The sequence below is a fragment of the Meles meles genome, chromosome 7 (assembly GCF_922984935.1).
Source record: "Meles meles chromosome 7, mMelMel3.1 paternal haplotype, whole genome shotgun sequence".
Lineage (NCBI taxonomy): Eukaryota > Metazoa > Chordata > Mammalia > Carnivora > Mustelidae > Meles > Meles meles.
Window position 1 is genome coordinate 126,775,484 of NC_060072.1, and position 24,671 is coordinate 126,800,154.

Below are 24,671 nucleotides of genomic sequence, written 5' to 3' on the forward strand. Positions count from 1 at the left end.
ATACCAAAGGCAACAGGGAGGGTACTGGGCTCTATTCAAATCACAAAACATGTTGATAATGAGCATGGGGATGTCTGCTAATATCAGAATGCATGTTCCTGCCTGAAAGTTTACAGAAATACAAACGGCACCATCACACCCTCTCGTGCAGCAGGTGGGCAACTCAGAGAATTCGTGGGTGGAAAATGCAAACAACTCAGAAAGGTCTAGATAAACATAAATATGCAAAGCCGATCTATGATGAGTTGTGATAAGGCACAGTTTCGGGGTTCACCACTCAATTTCTGGTGTTGCCAGCATTAAGGACACCATCCTCCACTTCACCCCTATCCAGCCCTGGCCCCTCCAAACGCACTCACACGTACGAAACCCTTCAGGTCTAAGTTAGTATAACATGGCTTTCTTTCTTTTTTTTTTTTTTTTTTTAAAGTACGGGAATAATATAATACCTTGGAGATGGCTTTGAGGGAAAACGCTACATAAACGTAAGATATTATATATGTATTCAGGTGATAAGAACTGTAGTTACAGATATGCCTCGAATAAAAAAAATGAAATCTGGAATCGTTGTACCACCGCCCCCTCTCCCAGGGCAAGAATACATTTAGTGTCCTATTAAATCAAAGAATGGCCCAGTGCGAACAGTGGCCTGCCTCACCAGCTGGAGTTAACACAGATTGATGTACATGTTCAATCACACTGAACCTGACAGTGGGCAACCTGAAATTTATAATACAGAATGGAAACGTTTTATGTGTTGTAACTCCCCACCCCTTTTAAGGCAATAACTCACCAGGCAGAAATATAATTCGCTGAGGATTTTTTAAATCCACACTTAGAGCATTTTCTGGGGTTAAAAATTCACTGGAATAAAATATATAAAATGGAACTTGTTAAAAAATATCATGTAGGAGACTGACTGGAATCATTTTTGATTATCAACTAAGACCATGGGAATCAAAGAATAGGAAATATTTCTTGTGGAGTATGTCGAAAGAATATTAACACAGAAATAAAATGTAAGAGCATGTAATAGAATTCCAGCCCAAACTGAAAGTTTGGTAATGATTTTTCTAGTCCTGGCATTTTATTTTTCACAGAATAAAAATTAAGGTGTCTGTCTGGACTCACTCTAATCTCTCATCTAGCAATAAATGATTTAATTGTTTCGGTATTGATATATTTAAGGATAGACTATTTAGAGGAATTCTTTTGGGGGGGGTTCTTTAAGTTTCTTAAAAAAAATTTTTTTATTGAGTACAGTAGACACACAATGTGTCATGAAATTTCAGGTGCACAACATCGCCACCGGTGTGGCGGCCATCTGACCCCACAAGACACTACTCTAGTACCACCGACCGTATTCCCTCTCATCCCCATGTCTGGAGGTCCCCTAACTGGAAGCCTGTATCTCCTACTTCCCTTCCCCCATTTTGCCCATCTCCACCCACCCCTCCCTTCTGGCAAACATCAGTCTATTCTGTGTAAATGATTCTACTCTTTATTTGTTTTGGTTTTTAGATTCCACACGTGAGTGAAATCATATGGTGTGTGTCTTTCTCAGTCTGACTTACTTTCCGTAGCATAATACTCCCAAGCTCTATCCCTCTTGTCACAAATGGCACAATTTCATCCTTTTTATGGCTACAGGATACTCCCCCCAACCCCATACATACACACCACATCTTCTTTAGACAAATACTTATTTTTGAAGTTGAAAGATCTGAACTAAAAATCTGATTTTGTCAGGATCAAGCCATGTCAGTAATGTAGCTTTAATCAAGTCACAATCTCCCTAGACACCCTGGTTTTGCCACCTTTAAAATGTGGCCCAAGAACCTTCCTTGCCTGCATTACAGAACTGAGATTAAAGTCTATGAAACTATTTTGTAAATTACATTTCATGTAAAAGCTGAGGCATTTATGTAATTCTACCTGGCCTAGAAATCAGTTCGAAAACATGTTTATGATCAACTACCCAATTCAATCTTACAAGCAGCATACTTTGTAATTCCATAAAGTAAGGACTCACCCACCAGTCACTGCTCTACTAAACTGCCGTATCAAGACACGTGGCAACCATGTCACAGAATAGTCACAAGACTATCATGTCTTTAGAGGTCTGTGTCTTTGTGTGGATTTCATTCAGAGAGTCTTTCCCCCTTATAAAATGCTGTATTTTTATATTTTACTTCGTCCCAGAATGGACGTGAAGCAAAAGCAGCCAAGGGTTGAGTGGGTGGCGTGGCCAGCTGAGCAAGCAGCTCTTGGTTTCACCTCAGGTTGGGATCTCAGGGTCGTGAGACTGAGCCCTGCATCAGGCTCCGCGCTCAGGGTGGAGTCTGCTTGGAATTCTCTCTCCCTCCCTCTGAAACAAATCAATCTTAACAACAACTACAAAAGGCAGCCAGTGGTCCTACCCTGGGTTAGCCTGGTGTAGTTATCACAGACTGTGGCAGGAGTTCGTCCCACCTTCCAGTGTAATTTGTGTAATTACAAGTTTATTGTTAAAATGGTGACCCTGGAACTAAATGGACGGCGGTGAAACCCTAACTTCCTGCCAGGCCTCTCACACACCCAAGTGTTTGCCATGCGGACCTGCTCCCCTGGGCCTTCAGTCTCCGTTCCCCACTCTGCCCCTGCATGTGCCCCCCCACACACACCTCCTGTGCTGCTTCTCGCCATCCACACAGGAAGCTGGAGCACAGACATTCTTCTACCCACAGGATAAACCAACCCATCAATGTGACTTGGAGACCTTGGCTTTCTGACCTTCTCAGTCATTCTTCCTCTCCGGGTGCTTCTCCCTGTCAAACAGGTGGGGCGTGGGCAACCGCCATGCTTCAGAAAACTGTCCCCTAGGTAGTCAAAGCTTTATAGGATAAAATTCACTGTGTGTGTGTGTGTGTACCTGTGTTCACTGACCTAGGACTTACTGAGCAGTTGTACTTACTCCTGGCACAGGGCTAAGTTCTAGATGTGGACTGCTCTTGTCTTCAGAACACCACTAGGACAAGGGACTACTCTGAGCCTCACTCCACATGAGGTGCAGAAGGCAGAATAAGTTGTCCAAAGCCACAGAGCACTGAACCCTCTCCTGGTGATGAAGACGTAAGCCTCCTAAGCCTCTACGTTCTAAAGGACACGTTAAAACACGTGCCATTGTTTGTAAACCTCTGGTTAAGATAACTGGGAAGCAACTGAATAAAAATAACACAAAACATAATCAACAAAACACTTAAAATCTGGGACTTGACTGACCCAAAAGAATACTGCATATTTCCTTCTTAAAAAAAAGAAAGCATTTTTCTTTTGCTCCTCAACTCCCATAAATAAAAGGATTAAGAGGTATAACACAAAGGATTTTTAGACTGGTATCTCCCCCTCTTTCGTAATTCTGTTCATTGTACAGAATTACAATTGCAGGAAAATTCTCAATTCCTGACATCACTTACTCTTTGAACAGAATGAGTATTTATTTCTACTCTCCACAAATAGGCTAGAAAGGATACATATGCTTCTCATATTTCTGAAATAAAAAATACTATTGATTCCTGGCATACAAAGCAGGAGGCTACGCCAGCTAGCCCCAGGTGTACACAGCCCTACACACACCCCTCTCACGGCTGCTTACATCCTGTAGATCTGTTCCAACATCTAAACCACTTTGCTTTGCTGCATGCCTAGCTGACCAAGGTCCAACCCTTCTCTAAAGGCAATTACCTGGGTGACAAATGCAGGGTAAGAGGTCCCAGCTCTGTCTAGAAGCCAAGAAACCAGAACTGATTCCAGCAAAAGCAAGTCAAGAACTGATTCCAGCAAAAGCAAGTCACTGAACCCTGGACAATTTAGCAGAGACCATGCGAAGACACACAATTCACATCTTCAGCTCGTAAGGCAACAGCTATCTCGTGCAGGAGAGCAAATGCAAAAGAAGGAGCGAGGACAGCTCAGGGAGCCACCAGCTCTGACATCAGCATGAAGCTGTCATCCACTCAGCGCTCCGTCTGTTCAGAGGCCTGGTCGGGCCGCGGGCCCTTCCGTCCTCCCTAGCAATGCAGGCCTTTTCTCCACTCCACTCACTAATTCTTCCACTAAATACAACTGGGTGAAACTTCACTTAGTCACATCACTGTTCCTTTGAAGAGATTGACTACTCACTGCAAATATGGGTCCCAAAGAGACCTTGGGATTCAGAGAGGCTCAGGAGAGGGTTTCAACTGTGTGTATCTCCCTCTTCCAACTCCAGACCCCACTATCCAGGTGCCTTTCTCAATGAGACATCCGAAAGGCATCTCAAATTCAGGATATCCACAACTCAACTCATGACCAGTCCCTCTCCTCCCCACGTGATTACACTGGGCTCACGTTGGTCATCTAAGATAATCTCTGTGCCTTGAGATTCTAAATCGCGACAGTAAAGTCCTTTTGCTATGCGAGATCACAAATGTCCAGGTTCTGGTGGTTGGGATGAGGGCACCTTTGGGGGCTATTATTCAGCCTGCCACACCACCTCACTCAGAGCAAAAGCCCAAGTCCTTAACAATGTCCGCAAGTTCCCATGTGATCTAGTCCCACTTCCTAACGGAGCTCATCTCTTCCAACCACCCCCCACCTCACTGTGTTCCAGCCACGTGATTCATGCTATTACTCTACATCCGACAATCTCAGGATCTTTGCACTTGCTGTTCCCTTGGCCAGGAAAGCTCTCTCCCTCATTTAAGACTCTACTCAAATGACACCAGCTTATGAGTGAGGCTTTCTCTGTGGACTCTGTATAACAAAGTAGTATCACCCACCCTCACTGGGACACTCCCTCCCATGCTAATATTTTTCAAAGAGCATTTATCATCTGATATGCTATCCATCCGTCCACGTATCCATCCTCCCCCATGGCAGGATCACAGGGGTGTCTCCCTTCTTCTATCTCCAAGGAATAAGCACGAAGCTGGGGCCCAATGAACAGTTGACGAATAAGTGAATTTTACTTTACTGGAAAGTAAGTTCCTTGGAGACAAGACCTGGCCTAACACAGAACTTAACAAATGTCTGAATGAATGAAAAAAATGAATGGGGGGATGACAGACCCAGTTCGCATCTAATTTGCTATAGGTATGGACCAACATCAAATCAAGTGTTACTGTTTAGGAATCAGACACAACAGATAAAGTAACTTATTCAGAGAGTCACAACAAAAGTAACATAATTACATAGAAAAAATTCCAGCCAAGCCCCTGGCTTTATTGTGCTGTGTCCCTGAACATTTTAGACCTGACACATTTAAGCCATCTGGATTCCTGTGCTTGGTTCAAATAGTCTTACCAATAAGGCTTCAAGTTGTTAAATTCCAAATTTACTTTTAAAGGAAATTTCACAGAAATCCCAGAAGCACTGACTTCGCTTACTTCCGCTACATAAAATACGAACATACAGGGGAGAGCTCATTATCCACACCTGAAGAGGCACCCAGGAGCCAACCTGCAGCCGGGGGATGCTCTAGGGACAGACAGAAGCCACTTCAGGTTCATCGGTCTCTAGTCAGTCATCGGCCAGCCAGGGCAGCTCCGGAGGCTCACTATAGCCACAGAGGACAAGTCAAACCCAAACATTCCCGCTGTGGCTGGACGGCCACAGGAGGGGGCAGCGCCTGGGCAGCGGGGTGGGGGAACCGCAGGGACAACACCACGCCTGGGAATGGCTTAGCTGAAGAGCACCTGTGTCACCCAGGGCATCTCTTCTGCACCTTGCAGTGTGATTATGGCCCCAGTGCTGATGCGCCAGCCCAGCTGGCCACACGACGGCCATGCTGGAGCAGCTCTTCTCCTGCTCGCCTGGGGAGGCCAGCCAGCGCGGGCTTTAGTCACACCTGGAAACCGCTTTCTGGGAATCATTCTGCGGGCACGAATGGAAATGAGAACACCACAGTGGCTAGGAATCCTGGCCCGGAGAACAGGCCCACAGGGTTCAAATCAAGCCTCTGTGACTTACTAGCTGTGCTCCGATGGGTGCCCCTCAGCTCGTCTTCTTACCTCTAAAAAGTCAGCTTATGATTATGGGAGATAGAGCAAGAAAAGCACTCATCACAGAGCCTTGGCACAAGAGACCTTCATCTGTGCTGGCAATTACAAATAGCTATTATTATATTCCCACGCTGTATATATTATTCTTGATTCTTAAAAAAAAAAAAAAATCACCATTCAAAAATAAAGAATACATCTGCCTTCCTCTTTAGTTTAGATTTGTAACAGCAACTCCTGGGGGCTTATCGTTTACTTCCAGCGAAGTATTTGCCTGTAATTAGGGAAAGCTGCCACCAGGCAGATGTCAAGATTAAGCCTGCCTACATGTGGTTTAAAAAAAAGTCATTTAGTAACTTTCTCCTCAATTCTATTCTTGAATAAAAAAATATGTATACATATATATGTATATATATACTTATTATTGGAGAGTTCAACAGAAACGATAAATATGGCTAGATGCTATATTTAAATAGGATAAGCAATGTGAGTTAGGATTTCAAAATATGTAAGTACACAGGTAAGTGGTCACCCAGGATTATTTTTCTAACAATCATCTGATAGAAATCCCTGATTAATGCCCTACATTGCCTCTTTGCTTCCAAAATGGAACAAAATAATGACAAGATACACTTAAAAAAAAAAAAATTTTTCTCCTAGTCATAATAACCAAGGATGCACACCAGAAGCATGGAGTGAGTTTTTCCAAATTACGTAAGAATTACTCTCGAGGCACCTGAGTGGCTCAGTTGGTCCAGCTCTTGATTTTGGCTGAGGTTGTGATCTCAGGGTGGTGAGATCAAGCCCCACGTCGGGCCCCGTGCTCGGCATACAGCCTGCTTGGGATTCTCTCTCCCTCTCCCTCTAGCCCTCTTCGTGCACATGTGCTCTCTTTCTCAAATAAATAAAATAAAATAAAACAAAATAAAATAAAATAAATCTTTAAGAAAAAAAAAATAAATCTTTAAGAAAAAAAAATCAGTCTCAGCATGGAGACTTTGATTCAGTAGTTCAGGGAAGATGCAAAAGTCCCCCAGGCATTACTCATGTTATCCCCGCAGGTTAGGAATCACTGTACAAACTCCTTCTTTTGACAAGGAGTTTTTTGCTTTAAAAACTTTCGCAGAGAACTTTTCTTGATCCCCTAGCCTGCTCCTAAAGTAAGACGTGTCCACTTGTCACTCCGTGAAGAGAAGGAGCTGAGCTACTTCTCGGCCCTTGAAATCAGTACGAATTCCTTTAGACAATTCACAACACAGCTGCTGAAGGAGATGCAGTAACGGGGGCTGAAACTTTACATCGGTCCCAAGAAATCATGTGAATGCCCTTCCTCTAGACCAGCGCTGCCCCACGGAACATGCCAGCTGGCGGAAACGCTGTGTACATGCGTTTTCCCACAGGGCAGCCACGAGCCACACGTGGTACTGAGCACCCAGAAGTGTAGCTTGTGGCTTCCCTCACTGGAAGCACTGCTCCGGACAGATGTCAAACTCTGGCTGTGCATGGCCATCCCAGCGCCTCACTGTCGGAGGCCCTCGTTTCATTAACCTGTCCAGTACTCGTTCCTCGAGTTCCTCGTTCCCACCTGCAGCGTGGCATGGGACAGGCAAGGGAACAGAGCGCGGAGCAGATACTAAACCCCACGCTCCCCTCATGGAGCTTGCATTCCAATTTTTAGTAACTGGCCTCTTTCGTACCACCAGACTCATGTGAGGTACTCGCTCCAAGAACTCTGGGTTAAATGTGTTCTTTAAAATTAGGCTCTTTTAGGGGTGCCTGGGTGGCTCAGTGGGTTAAGCCTCTGCCTTCGGCTCAGATGATGATCTCAGGGTCCTGGGATCGAGCCCTGAATCGGGCTCTCTGCTCAGCAGGGAGCCTGCTTCCCCCAATCTCTCTCTGCCTGCCTCTCTGCCTACTTGTGATCTCTGTCAAATAAAAAAATAAATCTTAAACAAATAATAAATTAAATTAAGCTCTTTTGAAGCAGAAACACAAATATTCATAGTCTGAGGGACAATATAGTTCAGGGGACTGAAGAAGTCAGAGGACACAGAGTGTCTGCACGAGCACATGAGACTTTTCCAGAAGGGCAGAACAGCCTCAGACATGGGCTAACCCGTCTGAATGTTTTTTCCGAGGGAGGTCCTAAGCCCACCCTGGCCCGGGTGACTGGGTAGACAGTGTTAAGAATCACCCACCCCAGGAGCAGGACCGGGGGATTCCCAGCTAGAACGTATTTAACAATTCCCACTGGAGATGGAGTCAGTGGAGAACCACAGACATGACGAGCAAAGGTATTTCCACGCAGCTGTAACAAATACTTGAACTAGGTTGTACACGTTTTCAAGGAATTGAAATTAAAAATTAAGAGATGAAGAAAAGTAAGAACAGCAGTTTGATTAGAAAATTTTTAAAGATCATCAGCTAGCAAAGGAGGGACCCCAGGCAAGACCATTACGACTAACCTTGGGCTCTTCCCCCTCCCACCCCCCAACACCGTGCAGGGGCTGAGTTGGCGGATCCCCCCTCAGCAGTTTCTCGGGCCCTGAATGGAGCAGCGGGACACGGCAACCTGTAATGGCTGCACCCTGGTCGAGGACAAGTGCTACTAGAAATGACCAGAAAGGGGCACCTCGGTGGAAGGTGCCTGCCAGGAGGAGCGAGGGTTGTTCAGAACGGCAGCATTTGGATCACTGTAATTAATTAAACCCCGGAACTAAGATCATTCACCAGCAACCTTACCTAGTTCTGGGGGCAGAACGGTCAGGCGATTCCCCTGAATGTGGAGTTCCTTAAGCTGAGTAAGCTCCCCGATTTCTTTAGGCAGCGAGATCAGGTCGTTATCCCTAAGGCTGAGCTAAATACAAGAAAACAAGGAGTTGTCAAAACAGTGTTCACGTACAGAGGCGCTCAACAGCAACTCTCGTCCTTTCCCGTGCCCTCTCTCCTCTGAAGGCTCAGTCCCTTCAATTTATTTACAAGTGCTTGCAGATGGATCAGATACAGCAGCAGGAGGAGTGGTTGATTCCCGCAAAACAAACCGTACTCCTGCTCAAATTGACTTGATTCCACTCCTACAAGGGCTGCAGAAGTGAATTGATTTTCTAAGAATTTAGATAAATTACTTACTATCTGCAACTTTGTGAGCTTCCCAATATCTGGCGGCAGGATTTCAAAATCGTTGTCACTTAGATAGAGTGCACGCAGGGTGGCTGCAAATTAAACAGCAATGTATAAACAGGGTGGCAGGGAATCCAACCATTTGAGGTCTGATCAATACGAGGGAGTCAGCTTTGATTAATAACCCTGGCTCGGTGAAAAGCCTGTGACACACCTAGGGCTCACAATAATAAGAAGCAGGTCAAACTTAGATTTACTGGCTTATTGTGGGGCTGGTGTGTTCAGGAAAACATCTATATCCAAGAGGACTGACGCAATTAACAACTCTGGGCACCAGCAGTGTTTGGCACAGGGTTTCAAGACGCTTTCAAAAAGGATCACGGTTTTTCTTCTATTACTTCTGATTTATATTTATGCTTTGCATCTGAAGGGTAACCAAGAAAACCAGTGACACTTGTATCAATGCTGGGGGCAAAAGGGTTCTATCACTGAAATGCAACTCTGTTAAAAATAAATAACTAAAAGGTTTTCGGGTGAGGAAGACCATAACACAGGTCACTGTTTCCGTAATCAGACTAAGTATTATTAACTATTTCTCTAGCCTTAACAACTAAACTAAATGAAGGAAAAAGAGCGAACATGACGACATGGAGCTTAAAACTAGAGAATCCCTAACTCAGGCAGCATACTGGTGATCAGAAATTTGTTCACAATATTACACAGCGATAACGTGACCATCAAACTATGGAAGGAGAACATTCTAAGGCATCCTTTCGATCCCTAACCAAAGAGGAGACAATGATCAGATGTCTGTTTTGTTTGCAATTACAATTCTAATTACATTATTCAATTACATTCTAATGTTTTAAAATTCGACAGAACTCTGTGTCAATATACACAACAACATTTCCTTTATGGCCCAAGAAAATATTTTAGAATTGGCTTCATGTGCTTGAGAAAGTCTGGGAATGAGAATATGCATAAGGTTATAAATGAAATTTTGGAGATGAGCTCAGAAAATTCAGAATTGCTGGATGCCATACGTGTCACTATTTGGAGAAGCAGAACACTCATTTAAGGAAAGCAAATCTTTCCTAAATATTTTGTGAGTTTTCAGAAAAAAATCAGTTTCTTCTCATTTCTTATGAGTATCTGCAGCAAGCAATTTATTTGCATAGAATACAGGTGAAAAGATAAAGTGTGTTTATCTGTGACAAATGATTTCTCCATGTTTGATCGCCTACTACACACAAAAGAGACTACATCTTTTTAAAACACAACAAGAATCCTGCTTGGAAATGTCAAAAAAAAAAAAAATCTGTTACTGGCTTATTAAGGGATATTTTTAATAAATAATCGGTTGGAGTATCTTTGGGGAAATGGGTTACAAAGAGTTAACAGCAACAAGGGAGGACACATGCATTATCGTATTTTTTTGGCATGCTCTTTAAAAAGAAAGTCAAGTTCTTTAGCTAAATGTGAGCCTTGATCTCATTTAGGTACATAATCTCCATCCGGAAGTTAATATGACATTACTAAGTCCACTTGAGCGCAATGATGTCAGATAACTATATATCAAATATACATACTGCTGAGCTATGAAGGAATATTCAAAAGAAATGTGTGAAGAAAAAAATATATACGTCCAATAATTTCTCTTGGAGTTGGGGCCCTGGCAAATAAATTTCACTTTCAGAACGCAAAGTACCATTTTAAGGAGATTTATAGAATTAAAAGTTTCTTACTAAGGTAGAAGAAGTTTCCGGGAAGAGAATGTTCATTCAAGTTGTTGTAAGTCAAATCAAGGACCTCAAGAGCTGGGAGAGAGCCAAATCCTCGAGGCAAAGTGTTTAGTCTATTCATGCTGTGATGGGGGGGGAAAAAAAATCCAAGACGTCACACACAAAACATATGTTCAGACAATACTCACATCACCTCTGTGTCACAGTTAAGAGCTGAATGTGAGAGACGGAAAGCTCTTAGAAGAGGCCGGGATTCTGCCATCACTTAATGTTCTTTTAACCAACACAGGAATTGCAGTCAGATGAAACATTTGAAAATGGTTACGAAACATCTGAAAAGGGCTCCTCGTTTTCTGCAATGGTGACGCTCACTGTGTTACACAGAAACTTCAATCATCGCAAAGTTATCTGTCCTTCCAGAGAACTTCCTCAGGTATGTGGCAGCAATAATTCCTCAAAAGATGCAGAGTAAGCTTTGTAGTTTTTAGATGGTTGGCTTTATTTCATTTATTCCCCCCAATAGGAGGAGGAGGAAATCACTTTGTTGTTCTGCAACTACTAATGTTCCAAATGATCTCGGGTCAGGAGGGTGGCTGCCAGCAGCTGGGAGGGATGGGGAGGTGAAGGGGTGGAGGGTGGAAACAGGGAGTTGTTGTGTAATGGGTATTGAGTCCCTTCTGCATGATGAGAAACTTCTGGAGACTGGCTGCCCAGTGATGTAGGGCAACTTAATGCTATAATACTACAATGTAGCAACTTAATGCTACAGAATCCTAGACTTAACAACTGCTCAGATGGTAAATTTCACATCATGTGCATTTCACCCTAACTGAAAATCAAAAATATATATATGTATCTTCAGTGAAATCTAAAGAAAATATATTTCCTGTTATCCTCTTATTTTCTTTAAGACTCTTATTTTTTTTATTTACTTATATGAGAGAGAGAGAGAGAGCGCACACACACACAAGCAGAGGGAACAGCAGAGGAAGAGGGAGAAGCAGGCTTCCCACTGAGCAGAAAGTCCAATGTGGGCTCAGTCCCAGGACCCTGAGATGATGACCTGAGCCAAAGGCAGATGCCTAACCAACTGAGCCACCCAGGTGCCCCCAGACCCTTATTTTTCTTAATGTGGTTCCTTCGGGGCATACTTAAAAGAGGATTTAAAAAAATGTTTTTAATCTAATATAAGCTCACAGATACTGAAAGGTCAGAGGGACTGTGATGCTAAACTAACTCTAAGTCTCAAGCCTTCTCATACTAGATACAATCCTGTCCACAACTGCTAACCACCCATCAGCCCCATCACACAAGAAAGAGCTGATGGCACAAGAAGAAACCAAGAGAAAAGTAATTTCTACCTTTGGGTAGAAAAGTCATTGGTTAAATTTATACTTAATAAAATGGGATGCCTGGGTGGCTCAGTCGGTTAAGTGTCTGCCTTCAACTCAGGTCATGATCCCAGGGTCCTCGGATAGAGCCCCACATCGGGCTCCCTGCTCAGTGAGGAGCCTGCTTCCCCCTCTGCCTGCCACTCCCCCGGCTTGTGCTCTATCTCTTTCTCTATCAAATAAATAAAAATCTTTAAAAAAAAGTAAAAACAAAATAACCTTCATGACCATTCGTGGCAATGACAACAACTGATATTTTCTACCAATTTACAATCTGTGAAGCAATCTGTATCAAGTATTCACCTGAGTCACCAAACCTTTCGTGTAACACAGGCAGGACAGCGCTTATAAGTATGTTTAATTCTGCCGTGAATACAGTAACAAGGACTTCTGACTCGCCCGGTGAGGGTGACAGGTTATCTGAGAGCACCCCGCCCCTCACGGAGGCAAAGGCCCCCTGATCCTGAGATTCCAATGCAAGGAGCCGAGTAAGTTGCAAGAATAAAATAGTGGAGAAAGGTCAGAAGTATGTTTCTTTCTTTCAGTTCTCGAGAATCACCAATCAAGGTTTTCCTTCCAAACACAGGAGGAGAAGTCTGGAAGGTAACACGCAGGAAAGCCCAGGTTAGCCTTTCTTGGAGAGAGCAGGCATTTCGGGTGCTTCCAGCCACTCTCCAGCCTACAGCGAGCCTGACACCGGCTACCTCCTGGTGGCAAGAACCTACTGAACTCCAGGTTCTTCTTCTCCTTGAGGGACACACCAATCCCCTCCATGTGTCAGGAACACCCGTGCAGCTGGCAGCAGCGACAGCAGGAAGCTCACTAACCCAGCGGGCAGAAAGGAAGCCTTCCCTTCAACAAACACAGACGAGGGTCCAGAAGTACCACTGGCTGCGAACAAAGCAAGGAGCTGCGGGGCCCACTGGCAGCTTCTCCGGGCACTAGCATATGCGGGGGATCTAACCACCTCCATGTGCACGCAGGGGACCGCTGCTCCTGGGCCCCTCGGACAGCGTGGGCGCTCCTGGCTCCCAGGCCCCCCCGAGAGGTCAGAGCAGAGGCGGGGGCAGAACAGAGCGAGGTGAGAGGAGCAGTCCAGCTCCAGCGTGGCTAGATGGGTGACCTCGGGGAAGTGAGTCAGCATCTCTGAGACCCAGTTTCTTCATCTGCAAAATGAGGACAGTCATACCTTCCCAGCGGGATTGGCAGGAGGAAGAGAGCTGAAAAATCTGAAGCCGGGTAGAAAGATCTGTGGTTTGCAAATGGCTCTCAAGAACCGAGAGCTGGAACTACAATCAGTTTTCAGGAAGTCACTGAGAAACACTGTGCCTCAGCCTCCAACAGGTAAGCTCACTCTGGCAGAAGACTGCTATGGGCCGCCTGAATTATCCAGCGTGGTTCTCCTATTCGTGTGCTGCCCGCGGACTCTCACATCACTCCAGTGCTCACAAAGTCACTGAGGGCACATCTGTACCTTAATGGTATAAATTCTCAACTGCCTCTGGATATTTTCCCAAGGTGTTCTAGAATGGGAAAGTGCCTGTCTGTGATGTAGAAATTTGTAAAAATGTATAAAACCGGATAGTTGAAGGCTGGTCAGCATCTTTTTTCTTTCTCTTTTTCACACTTTTTCAAGCTAGGAAGGCCCTTACTTACTGCATCCCCTTCTGGAACGTTCCGATTGCTGGAGGTCCTCTCGCGCTCTTCTTGCTTCAATAAAACCTTCTTAGCTAAAGGTATAATTTTTCTCATGGCCATGGTGACCTGTTCTGACACTTAGGCAAAAAAGAAAAAAAAAAAATCCAAATCTGTGAACACTCAACCCCATATTTGGTGAAAACTTCTAAATTTCACGAGATGAGCTCCAGCATCGCACTGGGTCAAAAATTATTCCAGAAGAGTTGGGCATGGTGCTTCGGCAGTCAGATTATCCCAGAGACATTTCACCGACAAATAGCTGACATGGCTTTATATCTTGGGGAAATTAACTCTGTAAAATGAACCACGTTTAAAGAATTAACAACAACATAATGCAGCTTGACTTATTCAGAGGGCCTAAAAATCCTCTCGGGTCTGGCCATCATCAGAATAAACACATAATACTGGAGAAAATTTTAAAAACGACTTCTGGTTGAGCACGTTGTTCGAAATCTGCATATGTGTGGCCCAAATGCTCTGCCGTAGGGTGCCTGTGTGTATATACATGATTTTTACTCTGACTCCAGTAGCGTTGACATTCAGTATTTTGTCAGTTTCAGGTGTGCAATACAGGGATTCAACGCGTCATGCATCACCCCGTGCTCATCGCCACAGGTACCCTCCTAGTCCCCTTCACCCATTTCACCCACCCCCCACCCCCTATTCTGCTCCCCTCTGGTAACCATCAGTTTGTTCTCTCTAGTTAAGAGTCTGTTTTTTCGGTTGGTTTCTGTCTTTGTTCATTTGTTTTGTTTCTTAAATTCCCCATATGAGTGAGATCATATGGTATTGGTCTTTCTCGGACTTATTTCACTTGACATCACACTCCCTAGGTCCATCCATGCTGCTGCAAATGGCAAGGTTCCATTCTTTATGGCCGAGCAGTACTCTGTTGTGTGTATATACACCTCTTACTCTTCACTCATTTATCGACTGAAGGACACTTGGGTTACTTTCGTAATTTGGCTATGGTAAATAATGACGCAATAAACACAGGGGTGCATAAAACTTTTCAAATTAGTGTTTTAGTTTTCTTTAGGAAAATACCCAGGAGTGGGATTACTGGATCACAGGGTAGTTCTATTTTTAATTTTTTGAGGGACCTCCATACTGTCTTCCACGGAGGCTGCATCAGTCTGCATTTCCACCAAGAGCGCACGAGGGTTCCTTTTTCTTCACATCCTCACCAACACCGGCTGCTTCTTTACTTTTTGGATTTGGGCTGTTCTGAAAGGCGTGAGGTGGTATCTCATTGTGGTTTTTGATTTGTGTTTCCCTGAGATGGGTGACACTGAACATGTGTCTGTTGGCTATTCTACACTTGATCTTAGCCAAAAGACCGAGAAGCGATTCTGTTGGCTATTCTGGACGTTTTCTTTGGAGAAATGTATGTTCAGGTCCTCTGCCCATTTTTTAATTGGATTATTTACTTTTTTGGTGTTGAGTTTTTTGGTGTGTATGTTTTTATTTGGGCCACTTAGTCTAAGGACTCCTCTGTCTATGACTTGCCTTACACAGGGTTATGTAGGTATAATTCTTTATGCCATTTGAGGACAGAAATATCCTTTATTGAAGCTCATGTTAATTTCTCTCCCATTCTCCCAGAGAACGAAGAATTTTTGTTCAAACTTTGACAACCCCATCTATACAGCTATGTAATTAAATACAGAAAGCTTTACACAATCAATACAATACTGAGAGCCAAAAATGCAAACAGCTCTGAAGATAAGAGGGAACTAAGATATGTTTGGTTTAAAAAAAAGAAACAGAAAACTTTGTAACTCTGTCCTAAGGAGCCTCCAACCCAACCCAACAACATCTGCGCTCATGATGTTCTTTCCACAACCATCCCTGTCTTTATTTCCATTTCAGCTGCCCATGATACACCCCTAGGCATCACCCCATGCCATCAGCTACCATCCTGTCGGTTTTATCTCCTATGCATTTTTCACATAAAACCCCTTCCCCACCTTCACTGTCACTGCCCTCGTTCGCCTAGAACACTCATCTCCAGCACAGTTATGGGTCGGTCTCCTGACCTCGAGCCCTACCTACCTCAACCTCCCCTCCACATGACCTTCTGTACAAAAATCCAGACCTTTTCTCATAGCTGCTAGTCTGCTGGGAAAACTTCTCCATGGTCAGCAGGACACAATCAAAGTTCCTTTTCTCAGCACACAGGGCCTCCGTGTCCCTGCCATTCCAGACATGTGTTTGCCTCTATCTCCCAGCTGTGATGTACGCTCCCTAAAAGCTGGCTGGCTGGTACCCGGGACGGTGGCAGACCCACTGCCGGGAGCTCAGGAAGTACTCAGTAACTAAATAGCAGACACTCATGCTTCTTCAATGGGCCTCCCCCTTCCCTTCCCACTCCCTGCCTCACACTTTACACTCAGCAACACTCAACGGCCTGCAGTTCCTGGAACGTGTGACACTCTGAGCTTTTCATCTGGTCTCTCCCGCAGGCTGAGACGCCTTCCCTCTGCTTCTGTGTCTGACAAATACGTTTTCCTGAGTCAAGTTTTGGCTCAAATACTGCCCCCTGTAGGAACCCCTCAGAGAACCTCACCTGTGGAGGAACACCCAATCCCTCTCCACAGCCCTGAGACAACCTCGGGCGTGTCAGTGGCCCCTCACAGACTCTCGCTCCTCCACAGCCCACTCTGCCCCAGACTGAAGGCCAAGGACTGTGATTTTCGCCACTGAGCCCCAACACGAGCAAGGTCCCTGACACAGGTTGCAGTGAAACAGTAAATAAAACGATGACGACGGTGGTGCTGGGGATAAGAGCCAGCATTTACATGCTGTTACTCCTAACGCCTTATAGATAAATAACTCGTTCAATACAGGAATCCACAAATTAACAATGAGAATGTAACGAGTTATTTTTTAAGATTTTATTTATTTATTTGAGAGAGAGAGAAGAAAGAGAGCCAGCATGAGCGGGGAGGGGGGAACAGAGAAAGAGGGATGAGCAGACTCCCCGCTGAGCAGGGAGCCCAATGCGGGGCTCGATCCCAGGACCCTGGGATCACGACCGGAGCTGAAGGCAGACGCTTAGCCGACTGAGACATCCAGGCACCCTAAGAATATATCTAATCTATATGTCTAGCAAATACATCTAGTTTTAGCTTCTGGCTTACACACAAATTGAAACAAAACAAGGTGTAAGCAAAGGATCCTTTCTTTTCTGCTTTGCAAGATGGGTTTACAAATCTCCGTATTTGGAGGGGGAAAAAGCCAATTGATTTAAGTGACCCTCTCCCCACCTCCCCTCCTTTTAAGCTCTGCTTCCCCTCAGACATCAGGAAAAAGAATGCTCATGGATCTTTCCAAGATTATCTCTTAACCAAAGTGGACATGATGAGTGTCTCATCGAATTCCCTGTGGAAAGAAAGAGCTTAACTAAAAAATCATTCCATGAATAAGGGTTTTTTGGGTTTTCTTGGTGTGTGTGTGTGTGTGATTGCTTCCTATTAAGTTGATAGATACGTGGCCAGCTTGTATCACCACTGCATGTAAATCACTAACTAAACCAGAGCATTTAATGGCCATCACTTGACAAATATCTGCTTCACACGGCCGATGGAGCATGCGTGGGCAGCTGCATCTACGAGCTCTGACAGTGAAGCTGGAAATCGGGAGCCCAAGTTCTGAGGACGTCTGTGGTATTCGATGGAGGGCCGCGGACCCTGGATAACGGGGTTCTCTACCTAGTCCGATCACGAAGCACAGGGGCACCAGGAGTGAGTCACTGAAGCTATCACACGGGGCTTGACTTCCTCTCCTGGAAACGAAAGCAGTACTACTGCCCGCCCTCCCTTCCTCATAATCGTTCGGAGGGTCAAACACTGGCATGAGGACTTTGAAAACTGTAAAGCGATAGACAGTATTATTATTATTCACTGCTGCCTGGTTCCGCCACCTCTGCTGAGCCAAACCTCCTCTCTTCACCTTCGCATACAGACAGACAGAGGATTACAACCTCTGCGCTATATAAAAGAACTGTAAGAATCAATGAGGCATGTTTGGAAGCGGATCCTCCCTGCCTCCAGAGAAGGAAGGCACTTTTGTAAACAACTTCTACTTAACACAGAGAGAAAGATCAACCACGTTACAATGGCTCTGAACAGTTAATGCTACGCAAATGAGTCCCTTCCTGGTCCATGTTAACTGAAATGAAATTTTGTTAGAAACAAAATGTGATTTAAAAAAAAAAAAACCTCCCTTATGGTACCAACAATTCGGTTTTCAATGACTTCTCTAATAGATACGCACTAATGCAGGCCACTGAAAAGAAGTATTAAAACAATAAAACTTTTCTGAAAAACCTGCCACACAGGGGGCACCTGGGTGGCTCAGTGGGTTAAAGCCTCTGCCTTCAGCTCAGGTCATGATCCCAGGGTCCTGGGATCGAGCCCCACATCAGGCTCTCTGCTCCACGGGGAGCCTGCTTTCTCCTCTCTCTCTGCCTGCCTCTCTGCCTGCTTGTGATCTCTGTCAAATAAATAAATAAAATCTTTAAAAAAAAAAAAAACAAAAACCTGCCACACAGAAAAAAGCTGGAGGTCAGTTCCCACTCCGTGACAGTACATGCTCCCACCTGCCCCCACAGCCTGCACCCCCCTTTCCCGCCCTCCTCTCCTTCCCTTCCTTCCCCTTCCACCCATACTCACCCCAAGTTCAGGTGCTTCAGCTTCTGAAGGCTGCTGATCTGTGTGGGCAGCTCCTCAATCTGGTTATTAAAAAAGTTGAGCACTTCCAAATTCTTCAGCTCTGCTATGTTTGGTGGCACCACTACGGAAACAAAGTTGCTGAGTGTGAATACAGGGCCCCGTGCCTGGAATACAGGGCCCCGTGCCTGGCAAGCAGTGCCAGCAACACATTTTGTTTTTCTTTCTCAGGAAAGAGAGATGAAACTTGAATATGACCATCTGATTCACATATACAAGTCTTATTTTTTTTTTTTGTGGGTTTTTCTTAGGTTAGTAACTCAATAGAGTAGAAATGGAAATGTTCCCTCAAAGGGCAAAAGAGAATTTGAGAGTGCCATAAACAGCCCATGAGGGAGTGTTCCGAAGCACAAATGCTTGTATTATTGTCATAAAATGTCTCATAAGCACGACTGCTTCCTTCGTTTTTTTTTTGTTAGGTTGGTTGGTTTTTTGTTGTTTTTTTTTTTTTGTTTTTTTTTTTTGCACCTCCACCAGAAGAAAGACTGCAAATTCCATATCCTTCCTGGGTGATGATACATTTGTCAAGCTGTTTCAATAGTCGGATATCTGAAGAGCTGTTCTCTTAACACGGCACTAAATCACAATGTAAGTTCAACTTTAAAGGATGAAATATTCAACCTGTCTTGTTTATGATTTTGGCTTCTCGCCTTTACACCTTGATCAATACATACACACACACACGCACACAAACACACACAGAGTTTACATCAGATTAGCAACAGATCAATGCACTGTTATTACACAGAAATATGAAAAACCAACTCAGAAGCATGATATGAATACCAGCATACAGATCAAAGGTTAAAATAAACCAGTGAGGGCCTAAGAGTCTTCTTTCCCTGGAGTATACACTTGCAAATACCGAAGTAAAAGCCAAAGGCATCTTTACCTCAAAAGTACGAACTCTCCATTGATAGTGGAAAGACTCCCAACATATGATACTTTATGTATCCCAGTCTCTGAGTCAGTCTTCTACAAACACGTGTCATGGGCCATCAGCTTGTCCATGATTCATGTAAAGTCTCCCACTGAGACGACCCAGGCTAGCCACACCACTGACATGGGCCTTGGGTCCAGCACAAGAAAGTGTCACGTCTTATGTAATTTACTTCCCATGCCAACGGCACCCTCGAGGGCAGGGAAGGGTGCTCCAGAAGACTGGGAAAGACTGGGAGTCCCTTTGCTTCGAGTCACTACACAGGTATGCATCAGATTCCAAACAGACATCGAAACTATTTCAGGAGGTAGCCACTGTAGGAACTCCAGTGGGTAAGTCCCAGCGGAACGAAAGTAAAGAGGAGAGGCGCACTGTTCATTACAGTTCCGAGTCCTCAATTTTAGCTCATAAAATGTTTAAGGCATCGGTGACCTGACTTCTTTTAGAGGAAAGAAGGCTTGGTAAAAAGGCAAGAGAAATGCTTTCGCCGGGGGAAGGGACTGTGAAGAATATGAATCAGTCTGGATCCAGACACTTGGGAGGTGGCAGTGGTCCAGATGGAAAATGAGCAAGGCGTGGAGTACTGAAGTGGCTGGTTGGGGGCTGGAGATAAAAGGACAGGTTTTAATGGGAAAATTGAGGCAGCTGGAAATCACCTCCAGAAACTGTACTCTTAGACACCATCTGGAATGCATATGAGCCCTATCTGTACAATTAGGTGTACAGTCAGTAACACACTCTCCGACGAATGAACAGTATTCACTATGAGTAAATGAACACTGACTCCTCGTGCCTGCTGCGTTGTTACTGACAGGATGGTACCTGTCCTCTCCCTAGAATGCGAAGTGTGTGAGACACAGCTCTACGATGACCACCGGTCCGCTCGGGGGGCCTCACCCTCTCCCCCCACTTCACCCTCCAGCTCCCACTAAGCTTCTCTCACGGCATTCATCTGATTACTTTGAAGAGCAATAAGGAAAGTTAGTGCAACCAGGAGAAAATGATGATCTCAATCTAGCCACAAACCAAGAATAATGCAGCTAGAATTACTGCCTGCCTTCCCAAAGTTACTTTGCCAATGCAATTAAATGCTGGTCTGAAGGTATCGCCTTTTTGACAGGATGAGAGATTATTTCACTCTCTTTGCTAAATCAGTCCAATTTAAGACCACAAATTATGCTAAATGTGATTTAGGGCTTTGTTTTGTGGACACAAACAATAACCCTACATTCAATTTACTCAACCTCTCCCGGCCTTTTGTATGCATGTGAATTTCGTGTTTAACACTCCATTCAAGCTATAGGGGGAAAATATTATACAGCTCCTACACTCTCTCCACTACAGAACTCCCCCTACCTGACCACAGTAAATATCAGAAGAAATGAACATTCAGACCTTAGATGGGACAGCATTCACTCTCTCAACCAGTACTGAGAAAATGTTTGTGACGTCTACACGATCCCACTTTTAACACCTAGCATGTCAAGACTTTTGGGATAAGGTAAGAAAGGCAAGCTATTTAAACCAAATAAGTTACCAAAGAAGGAGTATCAGAGTCAATAAATGGAAACAGGTCTAGTATTTGAAAAAACAAACTAATTCTAATAAAACCGTCCACCAAAACAAACAAATAAGTAAATGAATAACCAGTTAGCAAGATGAGGTGTCCAAGAACGAAATTATGTACACATGTGACCTGAACAAATTCAGCTGTTACAAAAAAAATCGGGAGTAGCACGTCCCCAGTCAGAATACTCCGGTGAAAATTTTTCAAGGATCTCCACGTGACGCATTTGTATGAAGTATTTTAAAACATAAGTGAACAGTCAGCCTCAAGATATTCCTTGTTACGCCTTGGCAACCTTCCTTTTCATCAATCTGTCCTGTTTGTAACCGTGACCCTAGCCGTATACACCCACACAGTCTGCACACCACCAGCAGCTGAGCTCACGAGGGAAACGGAGGTGGCGTCATGTGTGAACCCAGGAGTCCGGGCTGCACGATGACCCTTTCGAAGTCCTCTCCCACCTGGTTTTAGCAGTCTCTGATTCTCAAAAAGAGCTGGATGATAAAAATCAATGATATGGATTTAAATAATGCAACAAATGGGGCCCTCAATTAGGAAGCTCAGTCATGTAGAACTTGGCTTATGACAGAGAATTTAGGATCATTTTCTGTCAAAAACGACCGCTTTAATTTTGAGACTCTAGTTGCTATAGCTGAGAGAAAGGTCCCCAGTCACTCTCAGGTGTCCCCTGGCTCCTAAATGCCTCCTTCTGCATCCGTCGCAGGATCACATGACCGCTGGGAGCCCTCTGGGTCCAGAGCAGAGGGGACAGAGATGGGGTCTTGCCACCCCAGGGGCTATGGCCACAGACCGGTCTCACATCATCTTCTGGCAGTTACAATGATTCAGACCCTCCTTCCCTTCAAGGCTCCTCAGTTGAGAGCTTGAACATTATTCCAGTTTCATGGGACAAGCATGTGCCACCCAGACTCAGCGGTCAGTCCTTGTGGTCTGGGGACAGCCCCACAACAAGTAGCCCAAGTCCCTGGGCGGGCTCACGAGTCTGAGCCAGAAGGGGACTCGGCCAATCTCCTGCACTGACACCTGCTGGAAAGCAGCTCTGTCTGGCGGGAAGCCTCAGCACACACTCGTAGGACACACCAGAGAGACTGGAGCCTCCAACTCTGAGAGACAGCAGACCTCGTAACCAGCAACATCGCCTGCCTCCCCCAGGAGGAAAACCTCAATAAACGATTGTTTCAGCAACAGCACCCTCTCTTTAGAAGCATCTGGTTCTGGGATATAAAATTCACAACTCCACAACCAAGGACTTATTTTTCAAAACCTCTTAGTTTATGCACACGATGGTAAGTAGCAGGGTATGCTCAAAGGCTGCACTGTCCGACATGCAGTCACCATGAAAAACTGCATGGAAGTTCCTCAAAAAATTAAAACTAGAACTACCGTATGTCCCAGCAATTCCGCCTCTGGGTACATATCCAAAGGAAACGAAATCACTGTCTCCAAGAAGTATCTGCACCCATCTTCACTGCAGCATTAGTCACAACAGGCGAGACACAGAAGCAGTATTAAGTGTCCCCCAATAGAAAGACAAGGAGAATGTGGTCTATGTACCCACAGTGGACTACTACTCAGCCATAAAAAGGAAACCTTATTTGCAACAACACAGATGGGGCTTGAAAGCAATATGCTAAGTGAAGTCAGACAGAAAAAGACAAAACCTGTATAATCTTATTTACGTGGAAGCTTAAAACACACACACACACACACACTCACAGGAAAAGAGATCAGATTTATGATTACCAGAGGGAGAGGATGAGGGGGTGAAGGAACTAGGTGAAACAGTTAAGACGGGAAAAAAAAAAAAAAAAAGGAAGGAAATTTAAATCTAAATTAGTTGAAATTAAGTAAAATTCATAATTCAGTTTCTTGGACACATAAGTCACATTTCAAGTGGTTAGTGGCTATCACACTGGACAGCACAGATAGAGAACATTCTCTTTACTCCAGAAAGTTCTAGATAGTGCTGCTCTAGGGCAGGGGGTTACAAAGTTTCGAGTCCATCCGAATTACTGGAAGGCTTATTAAAACACAGCTGGCAGGGGAAGGGGCACATAACTCAGAGTTTCTGATTCAGTAGGTTTGGGATGGGGCCTGAGCTTCTGCAATTCCAAGTTCTCAGGGGACACTGACTGCTGGTCCAGAGACCACTCTGGCGCAGAAAACTGAATTTATTGGTGACATCAAAATCATTAATCCAGTACATATGTCCCATACCTCCACACAATAATGCTGAACAAGACTATCCAAATTAAGACCTCTCTATCGCCTCAGTAAGTTGAGACTTGGGGTTCATGAAAAGTGGCAAAAAAAAAAAAAAGAAAGAAAAGGAAAGAAAAAAAAAGGAACTCTAAATGACTGATCTACCCAGCCAGGAGGCTGCAATCCAACCATTTCTAGTTACCTTCTGCTTCCCCACACAGCTGGCATCCATCTTTTTAGTCCAGGTGAACGAACGAACACTACAGGTCACACTGTCCCCGGGCACAGGTAGACTGGCCAGAGACACACAGACCCAGGCCCAAGAAGTGGGAATTCTTGGTTATCATTCAAACTAACACGGTCAGTTTGAGCTCCTCCAGGCAGCTGATCAGTACATAAGCTTCCTTGACACATAAACCATAAATGCTAACAAAATCTCTAACGTGAAGGAGAGATTTTTAAGATTCCAGTTTCGAGATGGAACAGCCCTCCATGGAACCAGATGACGTGGCACCAGGAGTAACTAAGCACATCTGCTCATGTGACCTTACGAGAACAACAAAGAGCTTATCCACCTGCACTGCAAAAGCCCGGTGTCAGCTTTTACTGGTAGGCTGTGCATTGGATGGACAATGGTTCATCACTTGGTTCCATTATACCCACCAGATCTTTTTTTTTTAAGATTTTATTTATTTATTTGATAGAGAGAGACATAGCAAGAGAGGGAACACAAGCAGGGGGAGTGGGAGAAGGAAAACAGGCTTCCTGCCAAGCAGGGAGCCCAATGTGGGGCTCGAACCCAAAAACCTGGGATCATGACCTGAGAGCCGAAAGCAGCTGCTTAACCGACTGAGTCACCCAGGCGCCCCTACCCACCCAGATTTTTACCGTGAAATCACTGCAGAATAGTACGAGCAAGGTTCAAGGAGAAAAAAATCCTGAATTCCCTAGTTCATCAGAATTGAGTCACTTAGCAACAACTTCATCATGATCAAGTGTGGTTCCACGAAGAGATGCCCCTTGCTAACTAACCTTCTAGCTGTCACAACACCGAGAAGTGAACGGAGAATGCTGGAGGGTGCTTGACAGCACAGAGAGACCAGCTGGGGTGCAGCCGATCCGGGGATTTCTCAAGCACAAGCATCTCATGGCCCTGGAGGCCAAGAAACAAAATTGCGAAGAGTGACAGGCTCTGGGAGCAGCAGGCACCCTGCAGAACATAAGGACTGGCGCTCGGCAG

The 24,671-nt window shown here is 44.7% G+C and overlaps 1 protein-coding gene across 1 annotated transcript in view; it reads right to left on the reverse strand.

Annotated features, from left to right (window-relative positions):
• Window positions 1-24,671, reverse strand: part of RSU1 (Ras suppressor protein 1) — a 188,844-nt gene that overhangs the window by 118,838 nt on the left and 45,335 nt on the right. Inside the window, exons 4-7 of the mRNA XM_046013460.1 lie at window positions 18,645-18,765; window positions 10,883-11,001; window positions 9,147-9,229; window positions 8,760-8,874 (exon numbers count right to left, since the gene is read on the reverse strand). Of these exons, the coding sequence (XP_045869416.1) occupies window positions 8,760-8,874; window positions 9,147-9,229; window positions 10,883-11,001; window positions 18,645-18,765 (438 nt within the window). The remainder of the gene's footprint in view (window positions 1-8,759; window positions 8,875-9,146; window positions 9,230-10,882; window positions 11,002-18,644; window positions 18,766-24,671) is intronic.